The sequence below is a fragment of the Simochromis diagramma genome, unplaced genomic scaffold (genome assembly GCF_900408965.1).
Source record: "Simochromis diagramma unplaced genomic scaffold, fSimDia1.1 OVJJ01000602.1, whole genome shotgun sequence".
Classification (NCBI taxonomy): domain Eukaryota; kingdom Metazoa; phylum Chordata; class Actinopteri; order Cichliformes; family Cichlidae; genus Simochromis; species Simochromis diagramma.
The window spans coordinates 10,316,238-10,335,657 of record NW_024387040.1 but is presented as its reverse complement, the minus strand read 5'-3'; the positions used below and the strand labels follow the sequence as shown (position 1 = coordinate 10,335,657).

The following is a 19,420-nucleotide window of genomic DNA, read 5'->3' as shown; positions in this document are numbered from 1 at the left end:
TCCATTACCAGCATCCACTCCTGTCCTTCTCTTTCCAGAGAACTATCAGTACACGGTGCTCGAGTCCCTGCTGGTGCAATCTGTTGTGGCCAGAATAAAAGCGGTGGATGCTGATATAGGCTCCAACGCAGAGATGGACTACAGGATCATGGACGGCGATGGGCCCGGCATGTTCAACATAACGACAGATGAGGACACACAAGATGGGGTCATAATGCTGCTGAAGGTACAGCTTGAACAACAGCCTGGTTTTATTATTTAAGAGCTTATTCAGGAACCCAACTCAGTCAGCTTGTGAATAGAACTGCTGAACCAAGACTTGTTTGTACCAAGACTTTGTAACCACAAAGGGTCCTGAACCTTCACTCTTGAAAATCAGTGAGACAGGCTAACATTTTAAGGCTTTGTACCCAAGCTGGTGAGACACTGAAAGCTGCCTGGAATCCAGATTGGAGTGGTGTGGGTATACAAGCAGTGTGCAAACTGATCTTTTTTCTCTCTTTTTCCCCATGCAACTATTTAACATTTAATTAATAAACATTTAGATGAAGTGGGAGAGAAACTTAAGCTGCTGCTTAAAGTATTTACTAAAACTTTACTGATCTCCAGCAAAAAATAGTCCCAAACAGCTGAAATATTTCACTTCTAAAAGCTGCACCGTCCAGCTGTTCAAGTTTTGTGTGCTTTTTTACGTTTAGCATCCTCGGTAGGACTTCGGAGCTAAGTGGCTGTAGGACTGTTAAGTGTTATGAGACAAGCTTAGGCTGAGTTGGCATCAGTCAACACAACAGTTGCCAGCTAGAAGAAAAAAAAGAATAAAGCCAGATGTTTCCTTTAATTAATTAAATGCACCCGTGTCACAGATGAATCACACGTTTCTGAAAACAGTGATATGAAATTCTACTACCACACACATGGTGATGCAATATTTTTATATGAGAATAATACAGTGCACTGTGGTCTCTTTGTGCCAGACAGCAAACACTTGTTTTATGAAGGATATTAGGATAAGTTCCTCTCCCTGGTTTTCCTTTCTCCGCTTTGCCCTTCCTACTGTGTTTTAAATGTCAGCAGAACCTTTGGATTAAGTGCTAATCACTAATGACAAATCAGCGCTGACTATTTCCACCTCTTGTGATGAAATAAACATCACGCGGTCACCGAAAAGTTCACTTCTCCAGTCGTCTCAAACTCAAGAAAAGACCCAAACTCAGCAAAATAACAGCGGCGCTACTGGCACCAACTACATAAATAAAGAAAATTGTCAAGTTAAATGTAAAAAGTAATTTATTCATTTCTAATGGAAAAAGAAAATGTTGTGCGTTCCCACCTTAGTTTTGCATGCTCCGTAGCACATGGCTGATACATCACATTTCAGGGTTTCAAAGGGCTTGAAAATGGTCTCCGCGGGCCACATTGATGTGACACTTCATTGCTGGCACTCTTTTGTGGGAGAGGTAGGGCCATTGTTGGCCACAAGCAATTCTTGTCAGATGGGCCAATTTAATCCTTTGTTTGTCTTGCACCAAACTCAGACAATTACAACATAGGAGAGATTCACAGACAATGAAAGTGTCAAATCAATGTTCTCTTGCAGTATATTATACGTTGCTATGGGGAGTTCAATAAGCCAGACAAAATGACAAAAATGTTTCAAAAGCGTTCATTTCAGCGTGCTTTTCACCATGTTGTGAGACTTGCTTGAAATCAATATTACTGCTTTCACAGCACAAAGTAACTATAATCCATCACCAAATCACTTTGTTTAAGTCTAACTGTGTGTTAAATTGTAATGGGTCTTTAGAGTCCACGTCCTTAATTGTGATCAATATCTCAGCATCGTCTGAATGATTTACAGATTTACATACATAGTAACTGTTCCTCTAACTGTGAATGGGTGAAAACGCAGAGCCGCAATCCCGGTGTAGTTTTTATTTCTCAAATCTAAAAAGAGCTAAACATTTCCGACACCTCTCATATTTTGATAAGGGAAGCGAACGTTTCTCTCAATGTTTTCTGTATTCTCCCTGTCTGCCTCTCCTCCAGCCTTTAGACTTTGAAACAAAGAGCAGCTTTTCTCTGAGAATCGAAGCCACAAACAGGAATATCGACTCCAACTTCTTGAGCTTGGGACCGTTTAGCGACACGACATCAGTCAAGGTGACGGTGGAGGATGTGAACGAGCCGCCCGTCTTTTCCACACCGTTGAGCAAGATGGTCGTTTCAGAGGACGCCAAAGTGGGCACCTCGATCGGGAGAGTCTCTGCCCATGACCCAGATAACTCCAACAGTCCAATCAGGTGCTAATGATTTATTCACCCGGTTCAGACGTTAAAATCCCAATTTGTTTAAAAACGTGTTTAGTCCACATTATCGACAAACTCAGAATCCGTAGACCCTCCGACCTCCCCGTGTGGCGGTCACAAAGACAGTGCCAGATGGTGGTAGGGATGAGGAGTGCAGCATTTGCAAAAGTGAAATGCCATCTTGAACAAGAGAAGGGCATTCCTGCTGGAGGGTCAAGGCTCAACACTTGTGCCGTGGCATTTATGGCTCAAAACAAGCACTCACATTGTCAGTCTGCGTGGTGTCACTCACAAGATCCCCCCACCAACCCCTACCTCCCCCCCCCCTTCCTGTTTTGCATTAATTGAATGAATATTGTATGGGATTCAAGCTTTGTCTGTTCGGATTGTTAGCAATCTTAATCAGAAAATCAAATTACTGCACCATTGTAGCTGTAAATTGCTTCTTTTTACTCCTGTGACTGCTATCAGCATCTGCAATATATTTCACTACAACTGTTGAAATTAAAATTATTGTGGAACTAATGCAGCCACAAGAGTCAAATTACATTGCAATAATACCCTTTGGATGTACGCTAATTGAAGATGCAATTTTCTCTAGAAATATGAGTTGCATTGTATTGAAAAGGTTTGATCGGCGCTGAGTGCTGAGGGACAAGTAGGCAGTCTTCAAGCTTATCAATATTTAATGTGCTTTTGTTTTGCTCGTGATATAAAGTTCCAAATTGCTTCCACGTTTCTGAATCTAATCCAATCTATGGACTGGTACTCATTAGTTGTAATATTTAGAGACAGCTTGGACAACATCATATGTCTTCTATAAAGTGTGAAGATAATGTATGTATTTATATATGAAACCGAATGCAGCTCTTACTGCTGATGGGAAAAAACATGATCATAATCTTTTCTTACAAGTAGAAGAAACTCTAAAATGTCAAATCAATACCACTATCCAAAAGCAATTTCTAAAAGTGTGTATGTGCGCTGTGTGTACTGTTGTGTGCCCAGGTACTCCATTGACAGGAACACAGACTTGGAGCGCTTCTTTAATGTGGATGCCCTAAGTGGGGTCATCAGCACAGCCAAACCTCTGGACCGAGAAGCAAACTCGGTCCACAACCTCACCATCTTTGCCATCGAGAGCCGTAAGTTTCCTTGTGGGAAAAACTTTCAAAACTACTATGTAGTCCACTATTGCTTTATTCATCCTATAAATAGTACTGTATCAGCTCTAATATCAACATTGTGAACCACATGCTGGTGCTGGATTCTGTTTAATTAGGGATGTCTTCTATTGTGTGTCCAAAAGTAAAAACCCACGAGTGACTGAGCTAGATAGCTTGTCTGCTGGTTAATCAACCAAGAAATAACTACTCTAGTTTACAGGGTTAAAAAAAAAAAGCCTTCGCTCACAGCTAGCAGGTCCTTTGTGGACTGTGAAGAGAGAAGCCCGTTGTGCATACTATCAGAGTTTAAGCCCTAAAACCAGGTCTGTCCTGCTCCTTACTGGAGGGGAGACAACATTACCTCAGAGAGCATCACTTTTTTATATACACAGTTTCTCTTGTGAACAAGTAAGTTATCCAAGTCATCAAAAGGGTTATATCAGCAGGATGCATTTTTCCTAAGATATACTGCAATACTGTAGCTGGCTTGCAATATACATGAAGCTTTAGATCCTTTCTGGCCTGTTATCTACTCTGTAAGCTGTCTGTGCTTTGGACAATGCAGTGTGGTGTTGTTGGGGTTGTTGCGGAGCTGTCGGGGAATGTTAATTCACATACGGGAGGGTCATTCTGACCTCCATGTCTCCCTGAGCCATGGGGACGAGATGCTGACTAAGGGCGGGTGATCTCGCCCACGGGTGAACAATGTTAATGTGATGTGAAGAAGTGCCGTGTGCCTTTTTTGTTCGTCTGTCAATGGCTCCAAGGACATAAACACCTTTTTTTGTTCCTTCTTCTTTTTCCCACATTGCATTCCTATCATTCCGCACAATGGACAGCAATCATAAGCACGCTATCCACTGAGCACGCCAAACAGCTGCGTCACATCGGTATAAGTTAAAAAGACAACCAGCCTGTCAGCCCAGCACTTCTTTTGCTTTCACATCTTTGCTTCAAAGATGTGTTTTTATTTACATCTAACAGCACACAGATGCGCCACTTGGTTGAATCCCGAGTGTGAGTGATTGCCTGATATAGCAACAAAAAGAAAGCAGCGTATAATAATAGCCATATGAAATGTCACAACAGTCCCTCATGCATGAGGCACTGACTTCTGACACATAGTGACACTTGGGCGCTGTTTTCAGCAGAAAACATCTTCGAGTTCATGGACTGGCAACAAAATCTACTGTCCTGCCTTATGACAGTATTTATAGTAAATGGGTTCTTTGTAACTGAAGAGGGTGCAGGGACTCTGTGGTTGAGGGATGTTGTGCACTCGAGCTGCAGTCACTCACATTTCATCCACTCTGGCCAGACCACGCCAATGACAACAAGTCTGTGGCCCGAGGCTCCGCACGTCCTTTTTATCACCATCAAATCAGCCGGCCCGAATGTCACGGCGTCATCTCTGGCCGGCACCGTGGCACCACCAGGCTAAATCATCATCTTGCACTCAGACACAGCCATTTAGCCATCAGTGTGTATCAGGCGGACAGAGGCGTGAAGCCCTCCGTGCGAGATGGCTCATTCGCACACGCAAACAACAAGCCAGCACCGAGTCTAATCACTGCGGCTGATCCGCAGCAGCGAGGGCAAGAACGCCAGCTGTTTGAAGCACACTGCATATTTCATTACAGCAGCACTTTTTTTTCCCCTCCCTCCACCTCCTTTGTGATTAATTATAACACATGAGAAAGATCAATATTCCATAATTTGGCCCAGTGCAAAGTTAAGGCAGAATCAAAGTGCTTTAAAGAAAGTTTGACAGACTCTCTTCTCTCTTTCCCTTTCAGATGACCCAACCCAAATCGGAAAAGGCATCACTTTGATCACAGTGCAGGACATAAATGATAACGCTCCGGTTTTTGCCATCGACTATGAAACACTGCTTTGTGAAAATGCCATACCAGGACAGGTAAGACCCAGAAACATCTCCGCAGTCGGTCTTGCTTCCCTTCCTTTTTTTCTCTCTCCTTACTTGCTTGAAGTTTGACTCACAAAGACAGCCCGCTGACTCTCAAAGCCATTAAAACCCTTTCTCTTTTGTTCCTCAAAACAAGTCCACTGTGTGCATGCACTATCCACTTCACAGCTCGAGGTCACTCCAGGGAGACAGCATCATTAGTATGAGACACATCCTTAAGATTTAATAGCAGGTATTGTAGTTCTTATCGTTCATTAGAGATGTTACTCGCATTCAATACTGTCAAAGGCAGCTAAATTAATGACAGTGCGCTATGCCTGTGGTCTTAACAACCTAATGCAATGGCTCATGCTGGGATGGAGTAGTGTTCGGTGTCGGTCTGATTTTCCATTCTGAAGTCCTGCGTAATTAGATGGTCGCCATGCAGGGCAGTGATGTAGAAAATGCAACACAGTATGGTCGGAAGGTAACTAGAGAGATTTTAGGAAGAGAAGGAGGGGAAGAAGCTGATTTTTTTCGCTGCTTTTAGCATTTGGCCTCATTGTTGCTAAATGACTTGTGTGTCAGTGGCAGCGATTCATCTGCTCTTGGCATTTGGAAAATACAATCAGAGGCGAAGGGTAAAAGAGGCGTGTAGACTTGAATAAGTACAATTGATCAGAATGATGCATTATATTGGGAATGGCCATTAGGCCCTTTTAAATATGTTATTTGCATTCATATTTGGGAGTTGTTTGTCACCAGGCTCACAGGAGGGTGAGCAGAAATAGCAAATGATTTCATTTGCAAAAAGTGAAAGACTACATTTTCTCTGTGTGTATTTGTTTTATATGCACGGAGCGGCTCATTTTCCATCGAGGTTCCAGAGACTAACCCTCATCTGACCGACATATTTAACATACATGGATTACCGGCTGAAGTCTCTGGGGAACTGCTATTATATTTGCTCTTAGCAAATATAATAGCAAAACACTAATAATGGCAAAACTTGTTTCTTCTCAGAGCGTTATTAGTTATGTAATTAAGGGCATCTAAAGATAAAAAATGGAATTAATCTTATTACTGCAGAGTTACAACTAATTTGCAGTTTTGTAAAATGAAAAACGTGTCTTTAACACATGCACTTGCAGATGTTATCTGAAGTACAATCCACATTATTACTAAATACTTATTTATCATCCTTTTATTCTCAGTAGTTTTAAGTAAACATCACTTTTGTTGGCTTTATATGAGAAAAGCAATCGGAATAAATATAGAATAATAGAAATAAAAAGACAATAAAGGCAGCCCAAAGTTGTCATTTCTGAGAGGGTGACGTCTCTTTGGTGGCATCTCAAAGGCGTCCTGATCAGATGCCTTCGCCACCTCTGCTGGCTCCTTTCGATGTAGAAGAGTAGCGGCTCCACTCTCAATCTCTAAGGGAGAGCCCAGACAGCATTCAGAGGAAATTCATTTCCGCCACTTGTATCAGTGATCTCATTCCTTCCGTCACCACAGCTCGTGACCATAGGTGAGGGTGGCAACGACCTGCAAATTGACAGCTTTAAACTGACACTCACCTCTCTCTTCAGCATCCACACCAATCTGCCAATCTCCCACTCTACTCTTCCCTCACAAGACTGCAACATACTTGAACTCCTCCACTTGGAGAAGCAACTCCATCCCTGACACAGAGTGGGCACTCTTCTGGCTGAGAACCACGGCCTCAGATTTGAAGGTGCTGCTTCTCATCCCAGCTGCTTCACATTCAGGTGCAAACCACCCCAGTGAAAGCTGGAGGCCAAGAGAACCGCATCATCTGTAAAGGTCAAAGACCAGATCCAGAGTCCGCTGAATCTGATGTCACAACAATGATAACATCATTAGGCAGACCTAAAAAATGGGAGCGATGGAAGAAAACTCCTGTGAGATATGACATAATACACCTCCAGGGTTTGTCCAGATCCCAGGATGAGTGTTAAAGTGAATTTTCAAATTTCTCATTATGCTGCCATGTTGGGCTTTTTTAGGTATTTTTTGAGCCTGTATCTTTTTTTAATCACAACTAACCAAGTGGAGTTCAGTATACACAATTCAGCCAACCTCGAGGTATTTTAAGATATTACTCAATTTAATGTAATTCATCACACTGTAGCTGTAAGGCTTAGCATTTGCAGGAATAAACACTGCCTCTATATTAGTTGACATCATTATTGAAAAATGCATTCTACCAGAGCTGAATGTCTATTTTTGGTTAATGATCCCACCACTTATCCTCAGACGATTGTTGTTCCTCTGCGATATTAAAGTTAGCGCAACATAAAGCAACCATCTCTCACTCGTCGATATTTCAACTTTTAAATTCAGGAGATAATTTGTAAACTTCTTCCCACTAGCACCTTATAAATTATGGCACAGAGACTGAAACAAAGTCATTCTCCAACAATCATACCAGCCTGCAGGACACAGCAACAGCCATTGCCCATGACAGCATCATCAGCAGGAAAAGGTACTGCAAATCTGTAATTACTCAGCTGAAGCAGACAGATTGCTTACTCAATGCCAGCGATAGCTGAGCTGCGTGGTTCCCCCCTAGGTGTAGCTAGAAGCTTCTTTGCTGTAAAGTGAGGAGCTGGTGGTGACTGAGGCCTCGGTCCCTGTCCATCCAGCGAGTTGAAGCGATGCATTCAAATTATGACTGCACAGTCATAAAATGGTGCAGTTAAAATGAGCTACTTTAGCTTGGAGCTGGTTTTAACCTTATAATAGTTAAGACACTTACAACACAAAGTAGTGAGTATGTATGGTTGTGTGTGGAAATGTGTTTGGATTTTACTCAACTGAAGTGAAATACTGTCAGCGTGATTTCATATTTTTACACAAATAGCTACATTCAAGGATTTAATTAGCTCCTCAATTTACAAGTTAGGAACTGTGACTCATCACATCACATCAAAAGAAGGAAGACAAAGGAACACAAAACAAATAGGCGTAAAATGTCTAGAATATATTTCACAATTAAACTCACCTAACATATCTTTTATCTACTTATCTAAACACTTTTGAGAAAATGTTTTGTGAACCGTGTGGATTTATACTTGCTAATTGTAAAATGCGCTCTGATCATCAGAAATCACAATTGACCAAAGAGACAAGGAAAAAAAGCTAACTAAACTACACACAATTCCCAGGCGAGCCCAAACAGTCATTCCCAGTCTAGGCTTGAAAAGGTAAGCAAACCGCCTTTGCTAACAAAACAACACTTGGAGCCAGGTGTTGTGATGAGATTGGAAGTGTGGGCTGATGGGCTGATAATTAAAGGCATCCGAAGTCTGCACTCACAAAGTGTGTTCTTCTCATGAAAGATTGGTTGTTGTGAGCCATGCCTGAATCGCAAATCACGAAAGCTGGAAAAGACTCCAGAGCATCTTTAAAGATCTAAATGTCCATCAGTTCGCAATAAGACAAGCCATTTCCAAAGAGAGGGGCTCCGAAAGACTGATGATACTCTCTGTAGGAATAAATCTCCACTAGAAAAAAAAAAGGTAATGAATAAGAAGGGTGTTGATGGAAAGACACAATGAAAGCACTGTTTTTCTGGGGAAAGTAAAAACGTGCTGCTCTTCATTTCCTATTAGTTTAGTCAGAAGACAATCAGATCACAAGAAAATCCTCGTTATTCACAGTGTATATAAGGTTTCCACATTAAAAAAGACCATCTAGCTGTTGTTTCACATTGAATTTCTTACATTCCAACAGTTAAATATGTGATTTATAGTCACAGGTAGACATTTTTTTAATGTAGCATTGCAGCCATCATAGCTACAATTTATTTGATTTCTTTTTAAATACACATAAAATAAAGAGGCAAAATAAATTGATGTGACCTCTGTGCAATGTGTTGTCTGTCTCTGTAAATTAATGTTCCGGAGGAGGTTACATTTATAGCAACAGCCCGTTTATTCAGTGAATTCTCTGGTTTGCTCTCGGTTTTATCACTTAGGAAATGTTGCCAAGTGGAGTTCCACTGTGTCACGCTCTGAATTGGAGATTGTTAGTCACACCTTTATTTCATCACGTCTGGATTACTGTAATTCATTGTTCGCTTGTCTTAACAAAGCTTCCTTTGAACATCAGCAGGTTGTTCAAAACACCGCTGCGAGCCTTCTGGCTGAGTTTTCCAAGTACTCGCATGTCACATTGTTGCTAATTTAGTTGCACTGGCTCCCCATTAACTTCAGAGTCCATCGGTGAACCTTTACATCCATGCAGCCCCCATCCCCCCGCAGGACCCTGAGTTTGTTTACTGACAATAACAAAAATGTGTGCCTAAAATGTTGAGTTTAAGTAATTTGAATACATGCAAATCTGTAAAAAAAAAAAGAAAAAAAAAGATTGCAATTAAATCTGATCATATTAAACATGTTTGATTTGTATATATTTAGTTTAGATGAAGCATATTTTTCTTAATGATTAATTATTTGAATAAATCTTTCATTTTACATATTTTATAGAGCTGTCAGTGTTAATCTCGTTTAAATGGCGTTAACGGCATAACTGCATTAACGCGGCAAATCTTCGAGTTAACGAGTTACCGCGGATCACCTTGTGCGTGGAGCTCCACAGCATCAACACGTTAGCGCCTTTAGCTCGTTAACGTGTTGACGCCATCCAGCCATCCAGGGCGATCCGCGGTTACTCGTTAACGGAGATTTTCCGCGTTAATGCAGTTATGGCTTTACCATAACTTACCATAACTTATTAACGCTGACAGCACTAATATTTTGAGCATGATTTTGAGTTCTAAGGTTTTTTAATGTACAAAACTGAGAACAGTGGCCCCCTGACATGGGACCACTAAAATGTCGTCACATGAGAGTTAGCTACATTTAGTCAAGAGGCTCTTTGCTGGTAGTAATCTGTATTAAAAAGAGCAAGTTAGCAAAAAAGTAACCCACAATATTTCAGCCAGCAAACATATATTACAATTTACTAACTATACATGTTACAAACATATTACCTCTACAGTGAATCCAGTAAATACAGGCTGTAACTTTCCTATTTAGAGATCTGTTACCGAACCTTTTTAAACTGTGTGACATTTACATGTAGTTTACGTGTTAACATTTTAGATTAGCGTTTTCTCCCATAATTTCTTATATATCATTTGGAAATACTTGAGAGTCACATATTGACATGTCACATCCCGTGCAGTATTTTGTCTGTAAAAATAAACCTGTGCTTTCAGTAATGTAACTGCCATAGCAATTGCCATGATTGTCTTTGTCACATCTTGAGGAAACACAAATCTTTGCATGCTGCGCTCACCTCACGTCTTTCACATGGGATAAATTTAGATGAGAAACGTGCTTCTTGTACTTTCTTTAACCTTGTCGTAGGAGTGAATGACTACTACAGACAGGAAGTGCTTGTTTTCTTACTTTTTTTTAATTATCTGCTAATTCCAATTTTATTCAGTTCCATTGAAGCCCTCTCTTGGGCAAGACTGAAGTGTACCAATGGGAATGCACCTTCAGACTGAGTAATGAGGGCACAAAAAAATGGAAATTTCATGATGAAATTTACACCCAAAAATACAGAGCAAAGGGAAGGAGAGACGCTGACATTTGAATGTGAAAACACAGTTTGAATTACAACGAGATGTCTGCTGTCTGTTACTAGACGGACTAGGTGGACTCATAACCTGTCAGATACGCGCTCCACCACCTCCCTGATTCCTTATTAATCAAAATACCCCTGTTGTGTACTATATATCTGGCTGTAGCAGTGAACCACTGGCAGTACTAACTGTGTCTGCTTTTCCTGTAAAGCATTGTTAAAAATCTCACGCCGCCCACTGGCTGTCACGCCCATTGGCTTATTCACAGCTGTGACAAAGATGAAATAATAATAGTTGCCAGTTGGGGCCAGGGTTGACTCTGTGGCTCTGTAGCACAGATTAAGAGGGAGTGCAGGGATGGAATAAGCTGCCATTTTTCAGGCCTAATTAAGGCCGTCTCGTGGCACTGGTTCTCTCCAGAGATGCCACTTGTTACGGATCAACGGTGCGTCTGTCTTCTGCCATAATATTAATTGATATTATGATGATGTGGAAGGGGCAGGGCAGCAGGGACGGAGGAGTGGGGGGTCACGTTGTACAATCACTTCAGTGTAACCATTACATACATGAGTGGACTTGGCATTCAGCTGCCCCCAATCTGCTCCCTGCCCCTCCCTGCAGTCCTGTAGCGTCCCCGAGGGATTTGGGAATGTTGGGTAGTCATGAACTGAGGTTTTCAAACTGCAAGGTAAAAGAGTTGAAAAGAAAGCAGTGAGATACAAACACTGCTGAAGTAGCTGGTGCATGCTGACGTTTGAAAACGTGTTTTTATGAGGCTGTGAGGCTAAATTAAGATACAAAACCCCTAAGTGGCTACTTCTGCCAAATTTGCATCAAACTCCAAAGAAAGACAGGCCTGCTAAGTGTTCAGCAAACACTAGCTAGCTTGTTTATCAAGATGCATCTACAGACTGTAAGGTTGCATCACCTGGGTGCAAATAGCAGCTAATGTAACATACAAAAAAAAAGCAATACAATTGTATTTACCAAAACTAGAGCATAGCCCCACTGAACCTATTCTGTTTATCATATAATGTCATGAAAATCAGTGTCTTACATTATTTACTATAAGACAGCAAGCTGTTACAGCTGACCGTGATCACCTGTCAGATACAGAGGCCACTCCCAGGTCTGTGGAGTTTGCATGTCTTCTCCGTGCTGGCATGGCTTTACTCAGGGTACACCAGCTTCCTTCCACAGTCCAAAGATGTACATGTTTGGTAACTTGATGATTCTAAATTGGCCCTATGTGTGAATGTTAACATGAGTAATCAGGGTTTAGAGAGGTAGACTCCAGGCTCCCTGCAACCCTGAACTGGAGTTAAGAGTTAAGACGGTGGATGGATGGATGGATGGATGGATGCAAGTTTTGGTAATGTGAAGATACATTTTTATTGAGGAGGCTGTAAACATATTTATGTGTTCTTTAAATGTGGGTATTTCAACTGCAGCAACTGTGTGGTTTACCTTGCTGCTGGAGTCTTCTTCAAAGCCGTTTAATGAAGTGCAGTTTTGATAGTTCCCAGTTGGCTTTATTTTCCAGCCCCAAGGTTTCCTCTCAGACTACTTCTTGGTTTCTTACAACACATCGTGCTGTAGTTCCAGAGTGTGTGTGAATATCTCCTAACTTAAACAATGAATAGTCAATGAAGATAATTAATGTTGTCCAATAAGACATGTATTTACATACAAATTTATATCCTGGTTTGAAGTCTGGCCATATATCTGTATGTGCCATTATTTTTTTAAGTTTTTTTTTTTTTTACCATTCCCTAATTACTATACTGCCTCACATCAGTAAAAAAGTGTCTTCGCACCTCTAGTCATCGCTCAAATTATCAGTTTATTATGGGAGTTGCATCAAGGTGAGAGATGAAAACAGATATGCCAAGGTGCTAGGGGCAGAGAAAATATTAGTGTGTGGCAGCAAACTGTCTGTTCTATAAAAAGACAGAACAAGGAGCAAGTTTAATCTCAGATCTCACCAGGAGATGACTTTAGCCTCAGCAGTTTCGACTTGTCAGGATCATGCCAACAAACACGCTTATGACAAGTCGAGTCTCAGCGAACAATTCAGATTGTCGATGCGGAATGAGAGCGGCGGCATAAAAAAAAAAAAAAGGGATTGAAGGATGACATTTGTTGAATGATATTGATTGGCAATATGTGTGGGGGTGGGGCATCCGTACGTATGTCTGTGTGTGTGTGTGTCTGACAGCAGGGTGAGATGTGTGAGCTGGTGCTGTTAGTGAACAAAGTTATGGGTGTCACATGTGGGTGATGTTTAGGGCGTCTATGTCATAGGAAGCCGTGGCAGAGTGCCGCAGAGCGAGGGGTGTGAAAGCGGCAGGCCCACCACTTCCTTCGTCAACACAACCCATGGTGACAGCTGTCATATTGCCATGGCAACGAGTGCCACCTATTTGATGCGATACTTATTTATACTCTTGGTTCAACTTTGAAGTGGCTGTCTTGATCTTATTGTATGACTAATCTGCCAACAGGGCTTTAGGTGGCTTAAATGAAAGTCTCTTAGCTGTACAGCCAGTCGTATCCTACTCACAATCTGATAATTACTCTATAAAGACAGTATAACACTAGACTAGACCCTGAAGAGTTTAAAATGCAGTGCAGTGTTTACTTCGCTGGTGTCAAAGTGTGATTTGCTCATTATTGCTTGGATTCTTCATCTTTTTTATATATATATAGTCAGTCATTCTAGTTATGCTACTTTACCAAACATTACTTTTTTCATTATAGAAGCCACATTTCATGTTCCCGTCTCCAGTCAAAGTCTGAGTCAGTAATGCAGCAGCTCAAGGGAGCACAGATGCTTTGCGTCATAGCTGAAGTAAATTATGGCCATTGTAGTTCGCTAACGTACTTCCGGTGTTTGGAAGAATTAAATCTTGATTGTTTGAACTGCACGCCGGCGAAAACAGATGCGTTTTAGGTGGCGGGGTGTCATTTGTAGAATTGTTGCGAGTGCTGAGTGAACAGGCAGGATTTGGCCTGTGAAGGTGCAGCTCAATCAACCAGGTGGTGCGATGTCTGGGGATGGGTGGATTCAAATAACTAGACACCAAAGAGTAGAATCTTCAATGAAAATATCCAGAACCCAGAATTTGGCTTTGGATTAAAGACTGAACACTGAAACTCATTTTGAAGCCTGTGCATAATTTTTTTTGTACCAGTGTACTGCTGTGGATAATATATGTAAACAAAAGTATAATTCCCTTTGATCAAAGAAAAAAAAAAAACCAAGAATAACTCTAAATAAAACATTTCAAATTTCTTATTTTCTTTTCATATTCAGATCTAAGATCACATTTCATTTGATATTTAAAAAGTACTTACATTTATTTTCCACTCACTTAAAAATACCATTTATCTTTGCATTATTGTTTCACAAAGTCAACAATTTTTGTTTTCTAATTTTCTAATTAAATCAAGGAACGTGAGCACAAAGAAGTCACTGAGACTGACAAACTGTGTAGCACTTTTCAAAACTGTCACGCAGACACCTTTGTGTCTAAGGTTTGGCTGCGCAATAATGTCTTTAAGTTGATGTTTACCTATCAGTTCTCACTGCATGCATCTTAGTGAAGTGAGGTATAGGTTTAAAATGCTATTCTTAGACTTTTAATTAGAAGTGTTGTTCGCTGTCAGCTGTCACCATTCCTGTTGACACTGCTGCTGCCTTCTGACTTTATAGTTACTTTCTCAACCGATGAAAACAAAGTAACACAACTTCACAATAAAAAGATCTGTCACTTTCCTTTTAGTTTGAATATGCTAAAAGTTTTTGTTGTTGTAAAGATAAATCTCTAAAATAAGACGAAAACAATATGTATTTTGGAGTGAAAATGATTTTTCCTTAAAGGGTTTTCCTAAAATGCCCCAGCAGTTTTGTATATCACTTCTTTAAAACTGGGAAAATTGCCAAAGGTCGATTAGATTAAAAAAAGGTCAAAAACAGCGGCTGAGAAATCTGGCTTTTTATTTCCCCGCGTTGGTTAAGGTCCAAGAAACATTAAATCATACATTTCCTGTAATATTACAGGATAGTGTCATTAGATGTTCCCTGCTTTCCAAATTTGACTTCTTTAAAATTCTACACCACAGGCTTTGCCTTAATTCTTCACCACTTGGAACAACTTTATTTCGGTCGTTTGTTAAGGTTTTCAGTACATTTAATACTGATTTTGTATTAAATGCAGCAACACATCAGTAAGCACTGTTTATGTATTTTCATCCAAATAAAAATTACAGTAGAATCCGGAAAATGCTTTGGTATTTCTAATAGCCTTTTTCCACTGCTGCATTTTTATTAAAGTGCAGTAGATTTTGTAACTAAGTTATGATACAGATAAAGCATGAAGGGATTTCAACAATCACCCAAGCGTTCAAAAAGATAGTAAGGCAACAGTAGACTAAACTCATATACAGTCAAGTGAAAAAGAAAGTGTTCACAGGACTCTATGCAGCCCTTAAGTACACCATTCCTTAAGAATTGAGAGGGTAAGTAGCAGCCAGGTGCTGCTAATCAAATGCATTTGATTAACTGATTATCAGAGAGTGTGAGCACCTTTATGAAAGAGGAAGTTTTGTCAGTTTGCTAGTCTGGAGCAGTCAAGTGTGTGTGTTAACACAATGCTAAGGAAGAAAGGCATCAGCGACTGTCTTAGAGAAGCGATGGTTGTTCCTCATCATACACAGTCGACCCAAGGTCAGGCTGTGCAGTGCGCAGAGGAACTGCAAACACCAGAGATTTCAGAATCTACAAGCAAGTTAATTATAAAAAAAAAAGACTAAATAAAACACTTCTTGGAAATGTTTCCAGGCTAAAACCTCTACTCTCCAAAAAGAACTCCAAACAAACAAAAGTGTAGCTGTTTGGCTATAATCTACAACTAAACATAGCATATTGACATAAAGACATCTAAATGTTCTCCAGCACAAGCTTCATATAGTCATTCTCTCAAAAGGTGGTGGAGGGTTGATGATTTGGGCTTGTTTTACAGGACACAGGACCTGGGCACCTTGCAGTCATTCAGTCAACTGTGAACTACTTGTATAACAAATTATTCTAGAATCAAATATGAAGCCAGCTTGGCTGAAATTGGATCATACCGCAGCAAAAATTTCTGGCACAGCTTTACCTACTTCCAAGGTGCATGGAGAGGATGAAAAACTCACAACGCAGGAACTCTAACAACTCTTAGAATGAAAGAGGAACAGCTTTATTAACTGACCAACCCGTTTCAGCTTCTGGCCTTCATCAGGGTCATACACAAAGTACAATTTGTGTGTAAATAAAAGACAAGAAACAGAAAAAAATCTAATTAACCAATCACATCTTCATAGATAAACCAGCTGACATATAACAGGTTGCTATTGGTTAATAGGTTAATAGGTTAAGTGACGCCCAAGTAAAACTGGACTAGACAGTTAACGATAAAGACAGGGGGGAGGAACCATAATCCCCACCTGTCTTAAAATAATACATGCGAGAAATACATAAGAAGCAAAAATATTAGAAATATACAGAAAAATAATAAAATGATTACAAAAGAAAACATTTAATTAAAAAAGAAGTCAGTGCAGCAGTTTGATTAAAAAAGAAGAAGACACCATAAATTGGATCACACAAAATTCCAGATTTCAACCTGACTGAAATGGTGTCGTGTGACCTGAAGAGAGCTGTGCATGAAAAAAGGTCCACAAACCTCAATGAACTGTAGGCCAAAATTCCTCTATAACAAAGTGAAAGACTTACAGAAAATGATTCATTTAAGTTACTGCTATCTAAGAGTTATAGGTTATAGGTTGCTGATTTATTAGATGTGCTTAGATTTTCACAGCACTGAATAGACTCCTGTGAAAACTTTTCTTTTTCATATGGCTCTAAATGTCATTCTTCAATCTGAGTTCCTTCTGTTTTTGTTTTTTGTTTGTTTTTTTTGTTCATTTTATGAATAATTTGGTTAAAATTTAGTGAGTTTGAGTAACATCCCACTTTTACAATACAAATGTGCATACATTCCTCTGTGTACTGCACATTCTCTTACTTCCCTTTGAAGGCAACAAACAGAGACACCTTTGTCCTTTAATATCCGGTGTGGTCTGACACGCAGCCATGTGTAAACTCAAAAAACCCTTTAATTCGGTGATTCATAGGCCTCCTCAGCCGTTCCTTGCGACAGGCACCAGTCGGCTGCAGCTGTTAATGTCTTTGAGCGAGAATTTATGTCCGCAGCCATGGCTCTCTCCTCCTGTCTCCTACTCAACCCATTTGAGGATTCCCCACCAAAGGTTCAGTGCATCCTTGCATCAGAGCCACATTAATGAAAGGCATTATACATTACAAAGTGTTTGATTTAAGAATGATTTAGAGTCCTTTCCCTCAGCCGTGAGGAATGGAAAGCTTCCTAGAGATAAGCTCAGAATCCATCCGCAATATTCAAAGGACATCAAAGGGTTCAAAATGTGTATTGGATTCATCGGCGGTGTAGGAACCACAAAGAAAGGTTTCTATCAGATGTGAAATTTCCATAACAGAGTGAGAGGCATGTGAGTTATTATGATCCCAGGATCAGTGGCAGCTTTGGCGATATGCAGCCGAGCATGCATACGCTGCATGTTTAGGTGCTCAATTGTTGAGTTTGCCTGTCACTGATCTGCCGCTGACACAAACATCACTTCTGTCTGTATATACAGATATCCCAAATGTTCTTGAGAACTAGAGCAGATAACCTTTTTGCATTTCTGCTCCCCATATAAATTCCCCTTGCACTGCAAAACTAAACAGCAAACAGAGACACTTTTTTAAATACTTGCTGATGCAAATATTTTAATTTTGTTAAGAAATAAGAGTGAAATATTCATGGTATTTCACCCCGCCTGCCAGTTTTAATAATTGGCAGGATGTCGCTTACCACCTACACAAATCCCTAATACCTGACAGCTTGTAACCAGCAGCATTTAATCACAGCTGACAACTGATAATCCATGTCTCGGGACTGATGGATCATTGGGGTTGTTTTTATTTTTTTCTACTTCCTCACTCTTTTAATTTTTTCATCTTATTTTGCTTTTTCAACTCAGAGCTGTTTGGGGCTGGGTAGATGTGATAATTTAGTGTGAATTGCTTCTAAGGATCTCTTGGATCCTGTCCACGGGTGTGAGTTGTCACAGGGTTGAGTTTCTCGATTGCCTACAAAGGATTCGGGAGGCTTGATCTAAATTTATAAGGACACTGCGGCAGTAACACCCACTTTGATGGCCGTTGTGGTGGCTATCATTTGTCGTCCATATGGCATCTCGGCGTTTGATGTGCTTCTCATGTACAGCGTGTACTGTGAGAGATTTTTGCTTGTTTTTTGTTTGTTTTATTTTTCTTTCTGCTACTAGATGCTGAAATTAAAGCCTTGTCTTTTTGCTTTGATTTTTTTTTTTTTTTTTTAGCGGGGGGGGGGCTAAAACAAGAAATTGATTTTCAGATAACACGTTTGTATGAATAAAAAAAAACAAAAAAAAATCATTACAGCATGTGCTAGTGGGTGTAAATAAATTGTAATCTGATTTCCTGCATTATTTATAGTTTTCGACAGTCGTCTATAATAGAAGGAGCAAGATTCGGTTTAGTTTGAGGTTCAGAGGCAAAAAAAGTAAACTGAAACAAACTGTATTCACTTTTAACCCACAGATGTGAATGCTTCTCTTGGATTGCCTCAAGCAACATCAGTTTTCATCATGAGTTATTTTCATGCTCGTAATAATGAAGTAGGAATGCTTGGCTGGATGGATTTATTTTGAAGAGCATCAGTAATACAACAGTTCAGTGCGCTGACCTAATATTGTCTTCATTTTTTAATGCGGTGGCCAAGGTCAGGTCAGATAGATAATATAATAAGAGGGATGTGTGTATTAGAGTTGGTCAGTCGTATCTGTATATGTCCTTTCATCATATTGTCATTACCAGATATCACTGATACACAGTCTGGCAGCGGAGGGAGATTTTGACTTTTAGCTATGAATACAGCCAATTTTACGACACGGTTGCTCTTCATACCTTGCAATTTCTCTTTATTAAACACTTGATAAACCCTAAATAGTAGATGAATACTTTATTAACTAAAGCAGAAACCTCTCCCATAGCCAGACACGGGTACGTAGAGGAAAAGCTTCCTTCCTCTACAGCTTCGCATATTGCACTTATCAATATTGGCAAATGGAAATAATGATCATCCTCAAAGTGAGTTGAAAAGTTGGTTGAACGAAACTTGTAACCTGCATTTGAGAGCAAAAAATAATCCCTAAATTTTAAGATGCACAGTAGTTTGCAGAACCAGACAACACAGTAACAGGATGTGTTGAAATATCCCATGGCGGAAGTGCATTAACTAAAATTTAATGTCAA

At 40.1% G+C, this 19,420-nt stretch overlaps 1 protein-coding gene across 1 annotated transcript in view; it reads left to right on the top strand.

Moving 5' to 3' along the window:
* LOC120741312 (cadherin-7-like) overlaps positions 1 to 19,420 on the top strand; it is a 109,817-nt gene that overhangs the window by 68,869 nt on the left and 21,528 nt on the right. The window contains 4 exon segments of the mRNA XM_040044109.1: positions 39 to 226; positions 2,047 to 2,300; positions 3,315 to 3,451; positions 5,269 to 5,390. Of these exon segments, the coding sequence (XP_039900043.1) occupies positions 39 to 226; positions 2,047 to 2,300; positions 3,315 to 3,451; positions 5,269 to 5,390 (701 nt within the window).